Source organism: Diospyros lotus, chromosome 2 (genome assembly GCF_014633365.1).
Source record: "Diospyros lotus cultivar Yz01 chromosome 2, ASM1463336v1, whole genome shotgun sequence".
Lineage (NCBI taxonomy): Eukaryota > Viridiplantae > Streptophyta > Magnoliopsida > Ericales > Ebenaceae > Diospyros > Diospyros lotus.
In genome coordinates, this window is record NC_068339.1 from 40,948,604 (window position 1) to 40,972,286 (window position 23,683).

General features: G+C 37.5%; 3 protein-coding genes across 7 annotated transcripts in view; all 3 read left to right on the forward strand.

The window, feature by feature from the left end:
• The window catches only part of LOC127795466 ((6-4)DNA photolyase), a 28,015-nt gene extending 25,607 nt beyond the window's left edge, over positions 1-2,408 (forward strand). For all 4 annotated transcript variants that reach the window (XM_052327152.1, XM_052327150.1, XM_052327153.1 and 1 more), the window contains exon 14: positions 1,878-2,408. In XM_052327152.1, coding sequence (XP_052183112.1) covers positions 1,878-2,056 — 179 coding nt within the window. In that variant the 3' untranslated portion in view covers positions 2,057-2,408. The remainder of the gene's footprint in view (positions 1-1,877) is intronic.
• A 3,986-nt stretch (positions 2,409-6,394) lies between these two features.
• LOC127795061 (cytochrome c oxidase subunit 5b-1, mitochondrial-like) lies at positions 6,395-16,077 on the forward strand. 2 transcript variants are annotated; one of them, XM_052326503.1, is made up of 6 exons: positions 6,395-6,682; positions 6,782-6,867; positions 6,970-7,020; positions 14,737-14,803; positions 14,972-15,051; positions 15,621-16,077. In XM_052326503.1, the coding sequence occupies exons 1-6, from the start codon at positions 6,523-6,525 to the stop codon at positions 15,678-15,680; spliced, it is 504 nt and encodes a 167-aa protein (XP_052182463.1). In that variant the 5' UTR covers positions 6,395-6,522; the 3' UTR covers positions 15,681-16,077. The 2 variants fall into 2 exon arrangements, with proteins under 2 accessions (XP_052182463.1, XP_052182462.1); XM_052326502.1 differs by having other exon boundaries at positions 6,396-6,682; positions 6,776-6,867.
• A 1,067-nt stretch (positions 16,078-17,144) lies between these two features.
• Positions 17,145-23,439, forward strand: LOC127795682 (periodic tryptophan protein 2). The gene is made up of 8 exons (XM_052327505.1): positions 17,145-18,470; positions 19,054-19,305; positions 19,399-19,491; positions 19,693-20,064; positions 21,375-21,719; positions 21,982-22,209; positions 22,321-22,519; positions 22,843-23,439. Exons 1-7 carry the CDS (start codon positions 17,256-17,258, stop codon positions 22,489-22,491), a joined length of 2,676 nt encoding a protein of 891 aa, XP_052183465.1. The 5' UTR covers positions 17,145-17,255; the 3' UTR covers positions 22,492-22,519; positions 22,843-23,439.
• Positions 23,440-23,683: the final 244 nt, after the last annotated feature.

Consider the following 23,683-nt stretch of genomic DNA (forward strand, 5'->3'; position numbering starts at 1 on the left):
ACTCATAGGTGGAGGTGATAATGTGTGTGACAAAATTTGCTGAAGTCCCAAGCTCTAGGCGCAGTGACCCCCTCTTTAGCAGCTGGTATCTTGTCAAAAGCAAGCATCTTGTCCACATTCTCTAGGGTGTCATCATGCATGTCACCTTGCAACCACTAGAACCAAGCCTGAAATTGCCAAGTACTCAAACATGGCAAGAAATTGTTAATGCAAGGAGCAGGAATAAGTGTTATCATACCTGTTTTCTCTGGGGGCGAGTTTTTGACTGAGATGACCACACTGACAAATCCTTTCCAAAGCTTTTCTTTTGTGAAATTTTTATCTTGGCCGTGGACTGTCTCCCTTATTGAATGAATCAAAAGTGGGTTGCAAGAATATGGATTCCTTTTCTTGGATGGGACTTTCAGAACCTTATCAAATTTCGAAATCCTCACTGTCCTAACATTACTATCACTAGTGACTACCTCCATCGCAGTCCAAATTTCATTGAATTGAAGATGCCAAAAGGCATTCTATCACAAGGCCGTCACTCCCATCTTATAACTATTAGAAATGATCAGTTTCTTTTTAAAGCTACATTTGAAGATTGGGAGATGCACAAACATAAACCTCGTTGTGGCCTCCTAGGGAGGTCAAAAAATAACGTCATTATTTGAAATAGAAACATCCTGCTTAGGAAAGAAATTTGTGAGTGAGGCCACAAACATTATAGATGTATGGTTGGAAAAATAATTTTTCTTTAGTATCAAGTACTAGCCTTTCAAATGTTAAGGTTAATCTTGTTGCCTCTTTATTGGGAATGAAATTTTTTAAGGTGTCTCTTTCCAACCTGTTGTTGTATATAGCTAAAACTTGTTTGGAAGGGAGGCACACTTGGGAAAGCATTCAAACTCGAGAAACTAATTAAGTACTTGATAGGTGGACATGTCATATTGACCAAATGAATTTTCTTGGTTTCTTTTTGAAGTTCCTAGGCAACAAAATAATGTCCTCAAGAAAAGGGGCAAAGAAGTACAATTAATGACAATTTGCTAAATGGCTGCAAGCTTTTGAAGGCTTGAATTAATGTCATCTTGAGGAGGACCCAACAGTATGTATGCCGTGATAAGAACAATGCCATGGCTGCAAACTTCTGTAATGTTTGAAGAATACCTTATCTAACGAATGAAACTATTCACTTACTTGAGGGTATTTTGTGATCTCTCCATTTGGTAACTGATGCGAAACACATTTATTCTTACTTAAGAAAGGTGGGTTTTAGTAGATAGATTATGCTGAACAAAGTCTAATTCTAGAATATATTTTGGGGAGTTGAACTTGTATATTCTCAAGCATAGGCCCAATTTCCTCCCATTTTGTACTGAATTTATGCATTAGTGTTCATGGAAACAAGAGCATATTCATGTACGCTTATTCCTTCCTGGTAGTGGAAGGATCCTGCTGGAATTAGTTCAATTGATCCTGGTAGTGTAGTTGAAGCAAGCTTAACAGGGAATTCTTGTTTCAATTGATCCTACTAGGAATTAGTTCTATAGGGTAAGGCTTGCTTTCCAGTAGGTCAAACCGAGTTAGGTTATTTTTCTCTTTGCTAGAAACCAAATCTTATGAGATTGTATCTTTCATTCCCTTTTCCGTACACCCATAATTTTGTAGTGTTCTTATCCAATAGGAAAAAAATCTGTATGAAATCCAGTGTGATTTCACATTTCGACAGTAAGACATTGATAGCGTAAGAGGACATGCCTGCCTGCCTGGCCCCTTCAATGCATTCATTCATTTTATACTGCAGCTCCTGTCACTTCCCTTTCTCTTTCCCTCTCCTAGTTCAAGTAACAAGTAGCTCTAACCTTTATCCTTTATCCTTACTTTTATTCCAGTGGTTTCTCATGATACTGCAAGCAAAGACTGCAAGAGGAAGCTAGCCGAAGCATACGAGTTGAACAAAAAACTAAATGGCTCGGTGAGTGAACAAGACCTCAAGTTTTTGAGGAGAAAATTTGAGGAATATCAGCAGAAGGGCCAGCAACCCGAGTCCAAGAAGCCCAAGAACTTATAGCCGAAAGCCATACCATCAGACCAAGAATAAGAATGCTCTTACTTGAGTCATCTTGGCTGGAGCATGGCTTTCTATGAACAGCAGGCTGAAAGTGGAGTGGAAAGTAAAAAACCAAAATGAAGACATAAGATCATACTTGTCCACTTAATTCTTCAAACTCTCTAAATGTTTTGGTTTAATGTGAGTTAGCCTCTTTTCTATAAACCTGCATTTCAGTGAGTAGTTCCAATGGCAGCATTATGTCTGTATTTGCTCCCTTGTTCTTCCAATGCCTCTTTTGTATTTGCTGTTGAGCAACAATTATGATTAAGTTAATAATAGTTATGTATAATTAAAAATATGACATAATATCTATTTTTGACCAAAACTTAGGGTTAGGGTGGTAACGCTATTTATTTTTATAATTGGTTATCAATTTCATGAATTAAATATAGTCTTTTTCTTTATTTTTAAACTTTTGCTTGATTTGATTTGATCCCCAATTTAATTCTGGCTGCAAACCTCCATACTTTTAGAGTTTATTTATCTTATTTTTATAGGTAAATTACACTAAGACAAAACATTCTTAAGGTTTGGCCAAAAAATACAAATATTTATGGACAATAACCTATCACTATCTTCTTTGATCGTGAAGCATTTTCTTCTATACCATGAAAAATGGCTGTTAAATTTTTTAAAAATTCTTAAAATATCTTCTCTTTTATAGCATAAAATGTAAAGAAGTACTAAAAGGTGATTAACTACTACGTATCAAATAAGCTAGTTTGGGCTTTTTCTATCAAATGAACTCAAATCTGAGTTCTTCCATGGAGGTGATGAAAATTTTATTATTGATGGGGTTGGTACGAAATGAGAGAGAACCCTATAGATGGATGTTTTAATAAAAGAGATAAACAGAAAAACATGAAGATAAAGATGTATCACTGTCGTCACAATGAATCTCTTCCATCATTCTCTCTTCTTTATCTCTCTCTCTCTCTCTCTTCCTCCCTCCTTTATTTCTATTACCATTTCATTTCTAGCATGATGGGATTGTGACGGGACCATATTAGTTGCCCAATTCAATCGTGGCCAAACCTTTGGCCATCGTCAAACTATCGCCACATGTGCCAATAAAACATTAAAAATATGGGACCGTGTTACATGTACCGAGAATATGTACAAATTCGATGATCGGATCGGACTTCATCCTATTCGGACTTTATCATGAACCTCGATCGAGCTTAATCTGCGAATTAAGCCCGATCGGCCTTAATTCGTAAAGTCTAATCGGGCATAATAAGCGAATTAAGTCTAATAGGGCATAATAAGCGAATTAAGCCTGATCGGCTTAATTCATAAAGCATAACCAAGCTTTATCTAGAGGCAGCAACAATGAGATGGTGCAGCGGCAGTCGGCGCGAGGCGCTATGGTGAGGTGACGACAGGATGCAACGATGATCGCGTGAGGTGCTGTAACGGGGCGATGACATGATGCATCAACGATCAGCAAGGCGCATCGCGAGGAAACGCAAGGTGAGATGAAGGCAACGAGGCACGTCGAAAGGCGACGTGAAGGTGACAAGACGCATCATGAGGCAAAGCGAGGCGACGATGGGGCGAGGCGAAGCTTTCTGGAGACGACCATGGCTAAGAAGAGAGGAGACAACCAAGGACAGGAAGGTGGTGAATCTGTAAATTGAGTAAGGGCATTTTTATGATTTGGCACATTCGATCATTCTCTGGGTAACCCACTTATTTACATAAACAGCATTTTCCTTAAAATATAGGCAAATTGATAAGAATATGTAAATGACAAGGGATATCATTATTATTTTTAAGAAAAATGCTATTGATACATTATTGTATACACCTAGGCCTATACAATGATGTATCAATGTCTAAAATGTCCTCACCCAAAACGGTGAGACATAGTGAGGTGCACTAAGGCAAGAGGTATTTATGTCATTTATGTGTTTTGTGTAACCCAAGGTATATATAAATAATGTACAAAAAGCATGACCCTATTTTTAAAGGTTAATTACTAAAAAAAAACATTATACTTTAATTATTATATTAATTCTATAACAAATTTTAAAAGTTATTAATTTTACAGAACTTTTAGTTTTATATCAATTCTTCAATACTGTAAAAAAAAAACTCTTTTAATTTATTAATTATTGATTTTTTCTAATTTTTTTATACTTGACCATGTATATATATATATAGTTAGAGCTTCTTGTTATGCGCAGGATTAAATTTTAAAAATAAAACAAAAATCAATATTAAAATGGATCGCACTATTCGTATAAAAGAGGGTTTACAGAACCCTTTAAAGGCATGATTTATCGCGATATTTTGACATCAAAATATCGCGATATATCACAATTTTTTTCACCCTATTCTCTCTCCCCGCCCGTCTCACCCTCACTTGCTCTTGTCACCACCTCGCCTCTTCTCGCTACTACAACCTTATCACCCCGCCGCTCGCTTGCTCTCTTCACCGCCTCGTCTTCTCTCGCTGCTACAACCTCACTGCTGCCAGTCACTACCCTTATTGCCTTACAGTCTCGCTTGCTCTTGCTGCTTGCCCTCGTCGTTACAACCTAGCTGCTGCCACCTCACCGCCTCTTATTGCCTTGCCTCTGTTGCCTCTCACCGCTCGCTCTCATCTGCTCTCGCCGCTGCAACCTCACCGCTGCCACCTCGCCTCACCTCCGTCACCTTGTTGCCTCACTTCCTCATCGCTGCATGCTCCAACAACCGATGGCCACCCAAAATAATCGAGGATGCAGCGAACAACAAGCGGCGATGGCAAGGGTAAGACGGACGAGAGAGAGAGAGGGGAAAGAGATAGAGTTTTGGGTGAGTTTAGGTCATTTATTATAAGGGCAAATGGGTTATTTCATCAATCTGTAAACCATTATGTAACCCTTTTTCTGTACAAATAGCATTATCTTATTAAAATGCATCAAAAAATTATTAATTATGTAAAAATTAATGGTATTGTAGAAGTACTACAAAATTGTAAAATTAATAACTTTTAAAGCTTATTATAGAATTGATATATTGCCCAAAGTTTAGAAATTTTGTTGGTAATTAACCCTATTTTTAATAAGTAAAGAGTATTTATATCTTTTTAAAAAATCTTAAAAATACTAAGGGTGCGTTTGATTGCACATTTTTTCATAAAAAATTGTCATTTTTTTTACCAAATTTTTAGCTTTTAAGTTGTTTAATTGGCCAATTTTTTTAGGTAAATTCTTTTCCCACTTTTAGTCACGTGATGCATATTTTCTATTTTTGTTGGAAAAGATTTTCTCATAGGAGGGGTGAGAATAAATTTTTCTTGGAAATGGAAATCAGCCTACGTCTCAATCCCCTTTTTGCAAATCATTCAAAGACTCGATCTAGCAAAAGAGAAAAAGAACGGTCGGTGGTTGCAAGAAAGAAGATAAGTACGGTTGGCGGTCACGAGAAGAAGGAGAAGCTAGGTCGACGGTTGTGAAGAAGAGAAATAGTGCGGTTTGGCAGCAAAGCTCGAGGAGGAGGAAAAGCGCGACCGATGGTTGCGAGGAAGAGAAGAAGCAAGGCCAGTAATCACGAGGAAGGGGAGTAGCGCGATCGACGACAAAGCTTGATACCAAATCTAATTTGGGAGAGAGATATGAAGGGAGACAGGGAGAAGGAAATGGATTTGGGAGGGGGTCATGATAGATTAATTCTAAGTAAAAAATTGGTAATCAAACACCAAAAAATAGAAAAATACAATAATTTATAAGTAAAAAATTAAGGTAATCAAATACCCTTAATTGACAATTTTCATGCAAATTATTTATAGTCAGTTCAATTGTCTATAACTTATTTTTTTTCTATGTAAATTTTCTATTATAATCAAATGCACCCTAATTGTAATTTATCTTATTTATAAGCAATCACAAACATAATATTATATCTGGATAATATTATATATATAGATTATTTTATTTAATTATATATTATAATTTATATATTCAAGAAAACAATAAAATACATTTCTACAAACTTAAAATTAAACCTAGTAATAACATTTATTACTTAATGTATCGGAATATTCTAAAAATTATAGTCGTCGTTTTCAATTTTTTGGCCGAATTAATGTCAAATTATTTATTATTAAATTACTATAAAAATATTTTAATTATTAAAATAAAGCATACCAAATAGGATTGCGAATGAGAATGAGATGTTCCAATTTTTCATGATATTTTGCATTTTGCCGTATATATGGCACGTGCGAGTCAACCCCCACCCCCAACTCTTCTGCCGCTACGGCCACTATTTGGGGGGAGAGCGTTTCCCGAATATAATATATATATACTCATTCTCTTCATTTCCTCCATGAGACAAAAGAATCTCTCCTCTCCCATTGATCCAACCTCCCAAAGCACAGCAGAGCCCCGACCTCAGATCCCCCTCCGGAAACCCTAGCGCTCATCTTCATCATCATGTGGAGAAGACTACTCTACAATTCGCAGCTCCGAACCCTACGTTCCCGCCGATCTGCTTCAACCGTCAATCGATTCGCCTCCTTCGACGTCTCCTATTCTCCGCCGCCCTCCCGGCGTTCCATCGCTCTAATCTCTCGCCACTTCAGCTCCGATTCCGGTAAGCTCTCCTCTGTCTCATCGCGAACTCCGAGATCCGGTTTCGGATTCCACAGGCTATGGTTTTGTAATATGTGCGTTATACGTGCATTAGCTGCAGAAAGCGTCGGTTCGAAGAAGAGAGTTGAAGATGTGATGCCTATTGCGACTGGACACGAGCGCGAGGAGCTAGAAGCTGAGCTTGAAGTCAGTTTGTATTGCGTGTTTATGTGCATCTAATGGAATATCTCGGTTAATAGTGTATGTAATAGAGAATAATGCTGTTCTTTACTGGTTTGCTTCAATTAGGGACGGGAACTTCTAGATGTCAATTATCCAGTTGGTCCTTTCGGTACGAAGGTCAGTATTATATCTGTAGCTCACAGGATTTTGTTTCTTGTTGTTACTTGCTTTGGATAGTTACCTCTGCAACAATCAGGATAATTCGGCTTATGAAATGATAATTAGTATTTAGTCTGTCATATTCTCCATGCGCTAGTTTTTTTTTTTTGGGTCCATCGATGAGAATCCACGGCCCCTACCCTACCCTTCAGGCGGGCACGGGTAAACTCACCAGGCACGCGTAATAGTCCAAACCACACACAGTAGGTGAGCACATAAAAATTTGGCCCTAGAGAGGCTTGAACCTTGGTGGCAGAGGAGGCTAATATACCCCCTTGCCACCTTCCATCCAGTAGTTTGATTATATACGACTTATTTGATATTTTCAATATGTAACCTTTAATTACCAGTTTCATGCAGAATGAATTGAATTACCATTTCCAGTTGGTAAAGCTTTTATTATCTGATGCAGAATGAACTGGCTTTATCTACTTATCATGAAATTTCTAATGTGCTACGGGCTATGGCTAATTTCGGCTAATATTTAATTTAGGCTAAAGTATAATATGCAATGGACGGGAATGGTTTATCCCACTTCATGGATATCTAATGTACAACCACAATCACAAGCCTTAAGCTCATTGCGAGGGGTCAGCTACATGAATTCTAGATCTCCAACCATCTATATCTTTTGGTATCTCCTCTGTAAGGTCATTGTATCCTATGCCATATTTAAGGATTTTTCACTAAGTTTTTTTGTTTTTTTCCCTTCTTGATCCTTGTTTGCTACAAACTTTCTCTATTTGATCCACTTGCCTTATGGGTTTGTTTATTAGTTTTCTTTTGACAGTTGCAAACCATTTTAGTTGTGACTCTTGCATCCTATCTTTAATAGGCACCACTCTAAAGGATTTTACAATTAGGGGTGTGCAAATGGTTGGTTTGGTTATCAAACCAACTGAAATCCACTAACTGATTAAATCGAACCGAGGAGCAAAACCGAACTGAATCGACCGAAAAATCAAACTAACCGATAATCGAAAAAATTGAAGCCAAACAATGTAAATCGAACTGATTAAATAGAAGAAACACAAAAAAACTGAAGAAAACCGATAGAAAACACACAAAATTGAAAGAAACGATGTCGTTTTATAAACATGTTTTAAAGTTTAGTTGGTTTGGTTAGTACAGTTCTTCCAATCAAAAAATGGAACCGAAAACCGAACTTTTGAGAAAAATTAACCAAATTGAACCGATGCAAAAAAAAAAATCAAACCCAATCGACAAGTTAAGTCGGTTCGGTTTGGTTCGTTCGGGTAAACTGGACTTTTGCTCTCCCCTATTTATAATCATATAAGATACTAGGTGACTTCTCCACTTTAACATTCATGTCTTGATTCTACAAGTAACATTCCTCATAATTTTCCCTTGTTTTTGGACAATTGATCCAAGATATCAAAAATGCTTTTTTTTTTTTTGGATAACTTAATCTTCAAGTCTTACGAAAACATCTTCCACACTTATATTTTTATTGAATTTATATTCCAGATACTCAGTTTTTGACCTACTTAATTTGAAACTGTTGTATTCTAAGGTGCTTTTCCATAAATTAATTTTAGTATTCACACTTTTTTTCTAATTTATCAAAATAATATCGTTTGGAAATAACATACTGTCACGAACCTAGGGTTTGTGATAGGTTAAAAGAGGAATTGAGGAAGAAATCAGAATTGAAGGAAGGGGGAAATCAGTAGAAAGAGGGAGAGATATTGAGAGAAAATGGGGGAGAAACAAGAGGAACGTGAGGGAGATTGGAGAGAGTCTTAGAGAGAAATGAGAATTAAGAATTCATTGAAATCAAACATAATTCATCTAACCTCAGCTGAGGCTTATATATAGCCTAACAACCTCCCACATACTCCCATGTGCAATATAACAACTAGTTTAACTGCCTATAGAATAGGACAAAACACTATAACATAAAGAAAGAAAAGAAATTACAATTATTGTATATTGTATGCCAATTCCTACTATTATATTTACTAATATATCCTTAGGTAATTCCTAGGGTCATGACAATTCCCCCTCCTTGAAATGTTTCTTGTCCCTAAGAAACTTATTACCACCTAGCCGTTGCTTCTTTATTCAATGCCCATCTTCACCCACTGGTTTCTTCTTTGCCTTTTTTTGTTCTTATCTCTTATTTCCCTTGTCTCTCGCTTTCTCTTTTCTTTTTCCTCAACAATAACATCAATATGACTTGCTGCAACACCAATTTCAGTCATCCGCCTCTTAGTGCCGTTAAATATGGTTCCAAATGTGCCGTCAACCCTACAACCCCATCATTTTCAATTATGGACAAAATTTCAATCCTCTCTGCAGGTAAAAATCTGTACATTACCTCCAACTCTTCTTGCTACAATGTTACCTTTGCTTTGTCTTGTGTGTCCATGCCAATGACGTACATGTGAGATGTTCCAAGCAAGGTACCCGGTGCAATCCTTTGTTCATTCTCTTTAGACTCCTTATTCTGCTGTTTCAGGAGATCAATGGCATCAGGAGTCTTAGCACTAGTGGTAGTGCTTGAGAAGCTACCAACTGATTGAGTGGCATCCTCCACTTCCTCCTCCCCAATCTCTTATTTCATGTACTCCTCAGCCTTCTCCACAGTCAAGACCAAGGGAGCAATATGTTTAGACCCTTTCATATCTTCAGTAGGGGCCTCCTCAAGTGGAGATATTTTTACTTGTTGGTAGTTGGAGTACACCAAGGATTTACTTTTAGCAAGGTTGTCCTTCTTCAGCTGCTCCACTTTAAGGAATTCCTCCTTAAAATTTCTCTGATAATCATCAAAGTATTCTGCGGGGAAGTTGTAATGATACTTCTTAGTCAGTATCATTGCAAACTTCTGTAGCTTGTCGCGGAACATTTGACTGAATTTCTTACACTCTTCATGTATTCCACTGGTTGTTTCCTTGCGCCTTAGATTGAACTACTCTTTATCCTTGTTGCTGCCAACTGAAAATGCAGCTTTCTTTGGTTGCCATTGAGGCTCCATTCTAACTGAAAATGAAGTATTCTTTTGCTGCAACTGAGACTCCATTGGACTCCTTCATGCACTACTCCTCCTGGTCGAAATCTCACTGGTTGGAAAAGCAATAGGCCAAGAAACAACAACTCTTTCCATCCTAATTCCCTTCAGTAACTGCCTCACCCAATCACCTCTAAAATTGATCCAATAAGTGGCAAATTGCAGCCACTGTTATGCTTCAAGGTCAAGTCTATTGTAATAGCGGAAGAAATCGCACACTTATAGCGACTTGATCGGCCTTCTAGAGTCCTCTAGATCGTTTAACTGTCAGCCGAGAATCACAATCGAAATCGCAACAATTGAGAATCACCGGAATTGCTCTAGGAGTCTCTTTCAAATTCCGAATAGAGATCACAACCAATAATCGATTTGAATGCACCCTAGACAGCCTGGACTGCTCGCTGTCAATTTCCGATTAATCTTGTTTCCTTCCGTCTTAAATCTCAAAACACGAAAAATTCACTGCTCGGTTCTTCAACAAGGTTCACCACACTTCTGCTACTCTATCACACTTCTGCCACTCAATGGCTGAGGCTCACCAACTTAGGAATGCCTTCAAAACTCCACTCCTAGCTGCTACGAGCCTTACTGGAATTAGATACCGGAATTGCCACACTTCTTAGCTGAGACCCAGACCTATTCTGCCACCTTCAAAGCCACCAAGAATTGGTCGGAGGACTTGCCCGACCCACTTCCCCTCCCAGCGAGTGTCAGAATTCACCGCCCAATCAGAATTGACTAACGCGAGGGATAACACCCTCCGAACTTGCTCGCGATCTGCTTGCGATAACTATAGCTTCCAGATCACCTGGACCTAGGTCTACTTCACGCCTTCATTGCTCGTCAGAATTGAAATGGTTCAGCGATCTTCCCAGCCGCGCCTCTTCTTTTGGCCTCAGTTGTCCGCCTTCCTCTTCAAGACTCGGAACAGGAGTGCCTGTTACGCCTTCCAAGTTCAAACTGAGAGTGCTCGCCTAGATGCCCGAGATTGGCTCTGCTCGTGATTGCTGCAGAGTCAACGATCACCTCCTGCCGACTATTTTTTTCTCACCCACTCATTGACCACGGCTGGAGGACTACCACACTCCTTGAGTTTGCCTTGATCGACAATCGAACTCGCTGGAATATTTTCTTCGTCTTACTAATGCACCTGCAACAGCCTCGGAAAAATTAGTCACAAATCAACCTACTCTTCCGCTTCTATGAATCGTCGGAGCTTCCTTTAGAGACGTCTTGTCTGCTCGTCCACAATCTCCGACCAACATTTACTGAATTTCAACCCAAGAGTCATCAACGGCACTGTCAGAACCAGTTGGCCAAGTTGCCTCTAGCACAGCCTCCCGAATGGATTGACTCAATTATTCAATCCATCCTTTGTTGTGTCTAGGATCACTTCCTACGATCCTTTCTGTTTCGCAACCAATTCACCTACTTCTCCTTCAGATCCGAGCCAACACTCCTTGATTTGGGGTCTTAATCACCGGAAGTAATTTCACTATCTTCAACTTGAATCAAAACCACAACCAAGGATGAACTGCTCTGATACCATTTGTCATGAACCTAGGGTTCGTGATAGGTTAAAAGAGGAATTGGGGAAGAAATTAGAATTGAAGGAAGAGAGAAATCAGTAGAAAGAGGGATAGATATTGAGAGAAAATGGGGGAGAAACAAGAGGAACGTGAGGGAGATTGGAGAGAGTCTTAGAGAGAAATGAGAATTAAGAATTCATTCAAATCAAGCATAATTCATCCAACCTCAGCTGAGGCTTATATATAGTCTAATAGCCTCCCACATACTCCCATGTGCAATATAACAACTAGTTTAATTGCCTGTAGAATAGGACAAAACACTATAACAGAAAGAAAGAAAAGAAATTGCAATTATTGTATATTATATGCCAACTCCTCCTATTATATTTACTAATATATCATTGGGTAATTCCTAGGGTCATGACACATACACCAAGGAACTTCTTTTTGGATATGTCTCATGACATCTATGGTCTCAGCCATTTCATTGTTGGTTTTAGTTTTGTCTGGTAGCTTCATATGACTCTGGTCACCTGCTGAAACCCTTTCAAATCCTCATTCCAGCATCTCTTTCTGTCCTTTCTCTCATTGACAGGCTCATCTGCTATACTGCTGATGAGATTGAGACACCTGCCTATACCATCAGTTGAGGACTTGCTGATGATTGCTCTGGCTGCAAATCTTGTTGCTGCCTCACTAGTTGTAGCATAGCTGAAAAAATGTGACACTGGCTGAATGACCCAAAAAAAAGAAAATCAACTAATGGAATGACACCCCCCCCCCCCCCCCCCCCCCCCCCTTCTAAATTCTAACTAAAATTATTTATCCATTTATTGAGCTTCATCTGGTGAAGAGATGCCATTTGTTTGCAGATGCTAGAAGAACAAGCTTGACCTCTCTAAATTGACAATTCTGTTTGTATTTCCATGGACTTTGTGCATGTGGCCTTTTCATTCTCTCAATCTCTATCTCAAGGCTTTTGAGATGTGAGGAATTAATGTTTTGGGATAGAGAGAGACAACTGATGGGCTAGTCTGTACGTAAGAAGTATGAAGACTTCATTTTGGGTGTCATTCTCATGTTCCACACGGATTGAACATGCATATATGTCTACACAACGTGATAGACAAGCAAAATGTTAGCTATATATTTTTTTATTTTGTTTTATTTTGGACAAGCTTGATGACATGACAGGGCTTTATACAGATTTCTAGAATTTTGTTTGTGGTAAAACCTTAAATAACAACGAATTTTTTTACTAAGGAATAAAAAACATAAAGATGAGCCTAAATTACGATTCTGACAAAAGACTTTGACCTTATATGTTGAGTTTTGTTTATATCATCACTCATGGATTTAATGGTATCTTTATGCTGGCTTATTCATATTTTTCTCTTATTTTTTATGCATTATTATAATTATATTGAATAGCATCCTCATATTAGGATGATGGTAAGTTTTAATGCTTTTTTATTTATTAGGTTCATAAACAGTATTAATGAAAAGTACATTTTTTCTGTTGTGCCTTTGGCATATCTTTACTCTTATTTCTTTGTTTTGTTTAGGTCACTGTATCCAGTGTCCATTTTTCTATCTGTATTCACATTAGTGCATCTTAAGTTAGTACTACTTGTTGAATAACAATGAGGTGAGACTTTTCAGCCAAGATAGTGGTTCTAAAAAACCTTTATTTTCTGACCTTACTGTTAACTAATGGAACTTCATTCATATTAATCATTTAAATTCTACTCTCTTGAATTTACAATTTTCATAACTTGCCTTTCAAAATAATTTTCATCATTTATAGGTGTTAACACATTTTTAATAACTATATCATATTCACTGCGATAGATCCAAAAAGGCACATTTGACACTGGTACAAATATAGTGATGAAAAACAGTATTTAACCCCCTTCAGTTTTGGAACCTAGGGTATGGTCAGGGCAGGATGAACTTGTAAATGCTCTTTGTTGATGAAAAAATTTGAATCATCATTATCAGGTAGATATAGCAGCATTGATGAGCTTTAAATCTAAAGCTTGCAGAGTTAAATTGAGTTTGAGTAAAGGGCTGATAAATTTTGTGTGCTTGAACCTTTTCTGGTTCAACATCACCATTATTTCTTTTTGCAATACTCTGAGGATATAGATTTCAAGGGTGCTTTTACTGGTTTTGACAACTTGTGAGCTCATTCAAGGCAAGTGAAATGGTGACAAATTTTGGCTTGCTTACTAACTGAACATGAGGGTTTTCTTTGTGCTTGACTTGATAAAATATGAGGAGAGCTCACAGCAGGCAAAAATTACTTAGCCTTTTAGCATCTTGGTTAATTCTGTGGCCTTAAGAACAGGGCCTCAACCCAGAAGTGACCTCAACTTGTTGGTTCTTGACATGTTTTCCCAGAAATAAATCAAATTGCCATGTCTGTTCATTTGTGCCTGAGTTAGCTGGCTTTGATGTTCACCGCTTGTGGTGCACCCCTTCTCCAAAGACAAAAACAAAGGAAACACCTATATTTCGTTGAAATGTTTTTTTCTGCTGAAGTCTTATGCTGATTAAAGTTTTTGGTAAGTAACATTGAGATTTGGTTACGTGATGCCTTAGAATGAGAGTTCCTGGCCATAATTTGTATATCACATTATCCCTGATGACATCAAATTAGAGTAACATGAAATTTCTAAGAGGGTGAAATGCATCTATATATGATGTCAGCAACTATCCAATTTGGGAGGAACTCCAAATGACAAGTATGAAACTGCCACATTAAGGCTATATAACTTGAACTTTCAAGTATGGTATATTGCATCATTTTCTTGTTAGCTTGGCTGTGTTTTCTGCTTAGAAATATGCACCAATATTCCAATTATAGGTACTGCATAAACTGTTGCGCAAGTATTTTTTTTTTGTCATCCAAATTGGATGTAGTTGTTTATTTATTGAGTGGGTGGGGGAAGTGCGGTCTGTTATATAGTTTATATTAGGTTGTAATAAAATTAATTGAACTACTAAAATTGGTGGACTGGGGACTGTGACTGATTTGCTTTGAACTGGCTGTGCTGATTCTGGAAGCATGATAGCATCCATGAATGGTTTCCTCGTTCTGTTTGTCTGTAGGAATCACCAGCAGTCATCAAGTCCTACTACGACAAAAGAATTGTTGGATGCCCAGGAGGTGAAGGGGGTGAGTCCTAGTTATGTTCCATTCTGATTGTGCCGTCAATCATCTTGCAATCTTTTTTCATCCTCATGGATGAGTAATTCATATATTGCTTATGGCTATCTGGTAAAATTTTTCTATATCATGTTGCTTATAGCTATTTAGCACACATTTCTTTGATCTTTTGAACAGAAGATGAGCATGATGTTGTATGGTTCTGGCTAGAGAAAGGCAAGCCACATGAATGTCCAGTGTGCTCACAGTATTTCGTGGTAAGTTCAATATAAGCCTTGAGTTTGTCACATAAACCTATAATGGATATGGAACAGATGGACTTGAACATGTAATTTGGATGTGAAGTTTTCCTTCCAAGTTTTGAATTTCAATTAGACCACAAGGCAGCTAGCTCAATACATGAACAGGAATTAGTTAAAAGCTGCAATCCGAGCAAAGCAAATTTTGAAATTTAACAATAGGATTTGGTAACTATATTTATATATATTTGAATCCTTATCATATTGGCTAAGAGCGACTTCTGGATAGCTTCATCCCTACGGTCTACTTCTGCATTAGCAAATTGAAACCTGTTGCAGAGAACTACGATGTCTTCTTTTTTATCCACATTCAGTGGATATGCTGAGTTTGTTTTTATTATTAAACCTTGTCGGGTTAAGATTCAACTAGGAGCTGTTTGAGGAAACCTAAAGTGCGCGTAATTTAATTTTGCAAGCCACCGAACACATACATCTTGGATTGCATTTGGGGGGCTATATAGGGGCCCTAATTCCCGCACTGACCCGAATACTGAGTCTGGTAAATTGATACATTGTTTTTTTTGCAGTTGGAAGTGGTTGGTCCAGGAGGACCTCCAGACGGACATGGTGACGACGAACATCACTAATTCAGTAATTCCTGTTGCTGTTGGAATAAAATCTGGTGGAAAAGCAGGGGGTAGACCGTATCAAGTATATTCTCCAACTTGACAATTCAAAGGGAATTGTGTTTTGTTTGCTCTAAAGATAGTTGCCTGTGTCAGGCATTTTAGTCTGGCTATTTTTTCTTTTTTTTTTTTTGTTCCCGTCTTTGGATATGGAGACATGGGGATGGGGGGTTTGTCATTTATTGGAATTGTGGAATCCATTAGTTTTCTTCAGGGGAGCACAAATAATTGTGGCCGCAGTTGGTTCTTCTTGTTAAGGAAAGGGGATTCATTGGTGGCTGTGGTTGTGGACCAATTTTGCAACAAGAACAATTAATATTGAGACCGGATATTCAAAAATTATTCCAAATTTATATTATTATCCTGAAAAATTTACCAAATGCCACACGCGCACACACGCATACATATATGTGTGTGACATCCTCTAGAACAAATGCAAAAGCACATTCTGGCTAGAAATATGAAAGGGCTGGTGGTATAGTATTTTTAATTTTCCTAAACTCATTAATAGGAATAAATTTCTGGATTATTATAATAATATAGTATTTTTAGTTAATAATAAAAAAATTAGATTAGATTAGATTAGGATATTAAGTAGAAACAGTTGATCAGTCAAATTGTAGCTGAATCGAAATGTATTTTTATGACATTTATTAACTAAAACCATAATATAAAACATAAAATCTACACATAATACTTAATAAATTTAAAAGTGTATTATATAAGTAATATTATCCTACAATTAGAGAAAGTTTATACTTTATACAACAATATTAACATAAATTTGTGATGAAAAACGAAAGTTTAGATTAAATATTTAAATTAGAAATCAAATTTTTTTAATCCAAGTATTAGCAAAATAATAGACGATATATAAATATTCCTAGATATCTCACATTATTATTATAATTTTACTATTTAAAAATAAAATAAAAATACAAAGAAATAAAAATCTGATTTGACTCTGATATGATTGGTTTAACTCAATGAGAATAAGGTCAATTCACCTATTCTCATTCAAAATGTAATAATAGTGCCAATATATATAAATTTTTTAAAATGATTTGATCATTAAATATGTATATTATAATTGATTGGCAAATCATCAGAAAATTAAAATAAAAGAAAATTTCTTTGTACTTAAAATATTTGAATAATCGAAGTATAGAATAACCCTATTTAAAATATTTCAACTACTAAATTACCAATATTAATTATTTTGTTCTCATGCCTAGTAGTTATGAATTATGATATGAATGTTAATTATTTATAATATAATTACACATGAGTTTTTTAAATAAAAATTAAAAACTGTAAGTTAATTATTGCTGCCGCTTATGTAATTTCAAATAAATACAGGGGTTGTGTGCGAATTCTTTATTAGTTTGGGGGTTAATTGCCAAGAAAAATATAGTTGAGGGGAAGCCTGGCCTGCTAGTTATTTTCAAGCTGAAGCTGGAGTTCTAGGTTTAGGGTTTAAGCTCTCATCCATGGTGGTGGCAGCCGGCTAGGGTTTTACAGATTATTCTCGTCACCATGAATTTCAGGTTCCATAACCTTCTCGGAGCACCGTACAGAGGGGGCAACGTCGTCGTCTCCAACAATACCCTCCTAATCTCAGCCGTCGGCAACCGGATCTCCGTCACCGACCTCGTCAAGTCGGAGACCACAACCCTTCCCTGTCAATCCTCCTCCAACGTCGCCCGCATCGCCGTGTCTCCTGACGGCGTCTTTCTCCTCGTCATTGATGACAACTCCCGTTGCCTCTTCATCAACCTCCGCCGCCGCGTCGTCCTCCATCGCATCTCCTTCAAAAAACCCGTATCCGCCTTGAAGTTCAGCCCCGACGGGGCGTTCATCGCCGTCGCCGTCGGTAAGTTGCTCCAAATCTGGCGCTCCCCCGGCTTCAAGAAGGAATTCTTTCCGTTCGAATTGGTCCGGACGTTTGCCAACTGCGATGATAAGGTTACGGCGATAGACTGGAGTCCGTGCTCAAAGTACGTGCTGGCTGGGTCGAAGGATTTGACTGCCAGGTTGTTTTGTTTGGAGAAACTGAGTGGTTATAAGAAACCTTTCTTGTTGCTTGGTCACAGAGACACGATTGTTGGCGCTTTCTTTGGTGTCGATAAGAAAACCAACAGAGCCTTTAGGGCTTACACATTATCCCGTGATGGTGCAATTTTTACCTGGAGTTACAATACCGCTGATGATATGTTAGGAGTGGAAAATTCTGAACCACCCTCACCAGGCACGCCTGAGCAGAGGCCATCAAACCAGAATGGCGATGGTGATGTTGATGGTAATGTAAAGAAAAGGAAGAATTTGGATGAAGGAGATAGTAATTTGGATGAAAGAAGTGAATATTTGTTGCATACAGGGAAGTGGGAATTGTTAAAAAAGGACTACTTTATGCAGGCTCCAGCTAAATTGACAGCCTGTGACTATCATCGGGGTCTTGATCTCGTGGTTGTGGGGTTCTCAAATGGTGTTTTTGGGCTGTATCAGATGCCGGACTTTGTATGCATTCATTTGTTGTCTATATCAAGAGAGAAGATCACCACTGCTGTGTTCAATGATCTTGGCAATTGGTTGACGTTTGGCTGTGCAAAACTTGGACAGTTGCTTGTCTGGGAATGGAAATCGGAGAGTTACATCTTGAAACAACAGGGGCATTACTTTGATGTGAATTGCCTTGCATATTCTCCAGATTCACAGCTATTGGCTACTGGAGCGGATGATAACAAAATCAAGGTGAGTCAAAAATGAAATATGATAATGTGGGTTTCCTATAGTTACAGGCTAGTTTGAAGAAATTTGACTTAATGGTGTATGATAAATAGGATAAACTATTTTAACTCTTTTTCTTCTCTGTTGTCTAAAATATAACATGTATAAAAGCATGCATGCTTGTGTTGTGTCTAAGCATGTCTGAATTGGCAATTGGGTGAGTGACGTTCTTACTTATAGTGGCTTTAACCATCCTAGATGTGTGTATAGATAATTCTTGATTCATACAACTAGATGTGTGTATAGAGGATCCTTCATTCATATAATGCACTTTGCATGGTCTGGTTGTCCTTGTATTGAATTTCTTTTTTCTTTGTTGTTGAATACTTGACTGAATCCTGAAGATTTCTCATCTATGTATTATATCTTTTGGGTTAAATTCTTCTTTTTTTTAGGGTAAGTAAAAAGATATGTTTTATATCTTTTGGGTTAAATTCTCTTTCTATCTTAACAGAAAAAAGAAAAGAAAAGAAAATGTCCTTTTGATTCTTTTGAGGCCTTTCCTCTGTTAAATTTGTGTGGAAGCTCATGGACTTGGTTGTTATAGGTGTGGACTGTTTCCTCAGGCTTCTGTTTTGTTACATTTTCGGAGCACACTAATGCAGTCACTGCACTCCATTTTACGTCCAATAGCCATTGTCTCTTAAGTGCATCTCTTGATGGCACTGTACGTGCATGGGATCTTTTCCGCTATCGGAACTTTAGGACCTTCACTACCCCTTCCTCTAGGCAATTTGTTTCGTTGGCTGCAGACCAAAGTGGTGAAGTGATTTGTGCTGGAACTCTTGATTCATTTGAGGTATGTGTTTGTTTCAGGATGGATTTGGATACAGCTAACTCTGAGTTATTATTTTGTCTTCAAAAATGGTCATTTTCTGTGTATGTATGTTAGATTTTTGTCTGGTCGATGAAGACAGGAAGGCTGCTGGATGTTCTTAGTGGTCATGAGGGTCCTGTGCATGGCCTAATGTTTTCTCCTACAACTGTGAGTCAACTTGTCTTTTATGTGTATGTAGGATAATATTTCTTCTTATATTTCTTCTTATGATGTCCTCCATTCTTAATATTATTCTTTCTGTGTTATACAATGCACTTGTTTACAATATTCCAAGTAACTGTTGCAGTTCTTTTTTCCTTTCTTCTTGCTTGATATGGAGCTTAAAGGAACATTTTGTTTCATCCTTAGGCTATCTTAGCTTCATCTTCATGGGACAAAACTGTTCGCTTGTGGGATGTTTTTGAAGGAAAAGGTGCAGTTGAAACATTTCCCCATACACACGATGTTCTTACAGTTGTTTATCGACCAGATGGAAAGCAGTTGGCCTGCAGCACATTAGATAGCCAAATACATTTCTGGGATCCAATTGATGGCTTGTTAATGTACACGATTGAGGCCCGTAGAGACATTGCTCATGGCCGTCTTATGACCGATCGCAGATCGGCAGCTAACTCCAGTTCAGGAAAGTGCTTCACAACCCTGTGTTATTCTGCTGATGGGAGTTATATATTTGCTGGGGGAGTTAGTAAATACATTTGCATGTACGATGTTGCTGATCAGGTTAGTTTGATACACTTGTCTAGAAATCAATTTCTACCCCTTTGTAGAACATGGTTTTGTGCTTTTCTACATTAGTTTGCCCCTACTTAAATTTGAGCTGAATATAGACCATTCTCATCCATATCATTTAGTGAAATGGCATTGATTAAACCCCAAACTTTTTTATTTGTACAATAATCTTGTGCTGCATAAGATTGAATTAGTTGGCTGTTCAAACTTTGATATGTAATTGGTTAAACCATGGCAGATATGTTTGATGTAAGGACTCATAGAAGAAGAAGCTTTTGAGGGTGGACTATAAGAGTTTTATTTTTCATTGTTTTAATATTATAATGGGGGTAGTTTGATTATACTTCAATCAGTTACTTTCTAAGGATTTTCAACAGATCTTCATTTGCTACAAAGTATCTTAAATCAAATTAAAAGTGAAATTTAACTTGATGAGATTAAGGTGATTGTGCTTGCCAAAGGTTACTATAAAGCACTACTAAATACTAACTTAGTGATCCAAAATTATTTGGAGTGACACATACTGAAGGTAAGATGCATGAGATGGAATTAGGATAGATTGGACATGTGAAATGAAGACTGATAAATGTATCTGCAAGGAGGGTAGATAGAGTGGAAGATATTTGTAATGAAAGAGGGAGAGGAAAACTAAAGAGATCTTGGTGGAAAACACTTGGACATTACATAGGATATACTGACCTTGTAGAAGATGTGACCATAAATAGAAATGATTAGAGTTAGGATCTATGTGGCTGACCCCAATAATAGGATTGAGTCTTGTGATGATGATGATTACTCCATTGTCACCTTAGTTTTCAGCAATGCAATCATAAAAGGTGGCGTACCTGGTCCAATTTCCATTCCACATGCAATAAATTGGTGAAAGCAGTTTAAATCTATACACAACTTTTCTGATTTTGAGCATTTAAATTCAGCCCATTTGGAACATACTACATAACTAATACTAAGCTTTTCCTGAATTCCTGGTGTTATCTCTTAGAGGTCTGAGGTTACTGCCTCTCCTATGATCGTGAATGTATCTTGAACCAAAGTGTTGGGAAGGCTTCCGATGCTATCACTGAAGTTCCTATTATTGTTATCTGCATCTGTTTTGAGTGTTTCTGTTTTATCTCTTAATGCTAGAAACTCTTATGAGTGTGTTTATGGTTTGTCTTCTACTCATTACCGATATTCTCTGATGGATGTGTGATCATATAGAATGATTATATACAGCATTATCCTCTGTTTTGCTTGATATTTTAAACTCTGTTTATGCCACATGGATGTTCTGCACTTTACAGGTACTCCTCCGTAGGTTTCAGATAACCCACAATCTTTCTTTGGATGGAGTTCTTGACTTCTTGAACTCAAAGAAAATGACTGAAGCTGGTCCATTAGATTTAATTGACGATGACAATAGTGATGCAGAGGAAGGCATTGATAAACAAACCCGGGGAAAATTGGGTTATAATTTGCCAGGATCTTTACCTAACAGTGGAAGGCCTGTTATCCGGACAAAATGCCTCAGAATCGCTCCAACAGGCAGAAGTTGGGCAGCTGCCACAACAGAAGGGGTCATAGTCTATTCCATAGATGAATCCTTTATCTTTGATCCTACTGATCTAGACATAGATGTTACACCTGAGGTATGTGATACAAGTTATTGGAATTTTACTTTTTTTGTCACTGCTTCTAGATGAGATGAGACGATCTGATATGAAGATTCCGTTTTCAAGTATATGGCTATATAACTACTTATAATCAGGACCAGAAAGTTTGTCAGGGCATAAATGTTGCTTTCACAATTGATGTTTTGAGTTCCAGTTTCTCAGGGAACTTTAGCTTGCCTTTGGTTGTAAGAATGTTTGAGTTCCACTCTCGGTTAAATCTTTGACCTTTGTTGGACAGGCAATTGATGCTGCACTATCTGAAGATCAACCAAGCAGGGCTCTGATTCTTAGCCTGCGGTTAAATGAAGATGCACTGATCAAAAAGTGCATTCTAGCGATTATTCCAGTAGATATTCCAGTGGTTGCATCATCAGTCCCTTTCCGATATTTGCAAAGGTTAATTGAAGCTTGTGCAGATCTTCTGGAAAATTGCCCGCACTTGGAGTTTGTTCTTCGATGGTGTCAGGTTTGTTTGCAACTTTAGCCTTCTTATACTTTCATCTTAGTTAAATGCTTGCCTTTGACATGGTCAAGTTAGACAGATCTGATATTTCCTTATGGTTGGTTAATGCTGCAGGAGCTATTTAAAGTTCATGGTCAGTCGATCCAGCAAAACTGCAGGAATTTGCTCCCTGCTCTAAAGTCATTCCAGAAGGCAATTACCGGATTGCATCAAGATTTGGCCGAAACATGTTCCTCCAATGAATATTTACTTAAATATTTGTGCTCCACGGTGACCAAGAAATGATGTGTGTGTTCAATTGGCTGATGCTTAGGTAAGTGTCAGTAGGGAATATAATTGAAAACTTACGGTGATTCTGGTTTGTCTGGGCTGATGGTAAATGCTTAAGGGTTGCGGGAAATTTAATGCATTAGATTTGCAATTGTCTAGGTACGTATTTGGTGTAAGAAAATGGTTTAGAACACAATGACATTCCAATGAAAAGGCTAGTCTATTATTTTTCATCTCCCAAATCTGAATGTTCTGTGTTTCATACCAAAGATAGCCGTCATTACTAAAGTTTACCAGAAATGACGACCCGTGCAAATTTGTACAGTTGTGACGTTTTTTTCCTGATAACTGGATTTGCTCGTGCAGTTGCAGGCGAGCACAGCTGATTGGGTCAGCTTGATCCACCTCTACAGTTGCCTTTGGAGTATGACACAGTACCAATGCCCATGTCCTAAAACAGCCCGCCGATGCAAAACAGAATTTTTGGTGGCAGTTAATACTCAATCATCTGGATGCTTATGGATATGGTTTTGAGTAGGAGCCATCCTAATTGTTGTAGTTGTTGGCTGCTCAATGTTGCATGTGGTCATGTTACTGCAAAGGATTGATCTCCTAACCGTGCATTCATTCGGTTGTTCTGTGCTTTAGGAAATCACGGAGGATTTTTTTTTTTTTATATATATATTTTATTTTTAATTAATTCTCAACAGACAATACTACCAGCCCTTTGCTTTCTGGGGTATAATAGGAAAGGATGTAATATCTCAGGGGAGTCAGGATTATGAGTGATAAAGATCTATAGCTTATGTTGTAGAAATTCAAAAAGGGTAGTTGTATTGAGGAATGAGGATGATGGTTATAACTTATAAGAGCTTATTTTTGTTCTATGATTTGGAAGGTTGAGCAGTTAAGGCAAAATGTTATTTTAATTGAAACGAGGACTGTAAATGTAAATTTGTGATTATACCAGGAAGGAAGTATAGAATTAAAAATGGAACTATCTATTTGTAATGTAAGTAAATGTTAGAATGGTGTTTTTTTGATTTTTTTGAAAATAGAATTGAGTGTTATTGAGATGAAATCGTCAGTCAGAGTCACAGTCATAGTGAGAAGAAGACTATTAAATGGGCCTAAGAAGAAGAGAGAAATATTTGTAATTACAGAAAATAAAATTTAGTGAAGAACAATCGTAATTGTAATTTAGGAT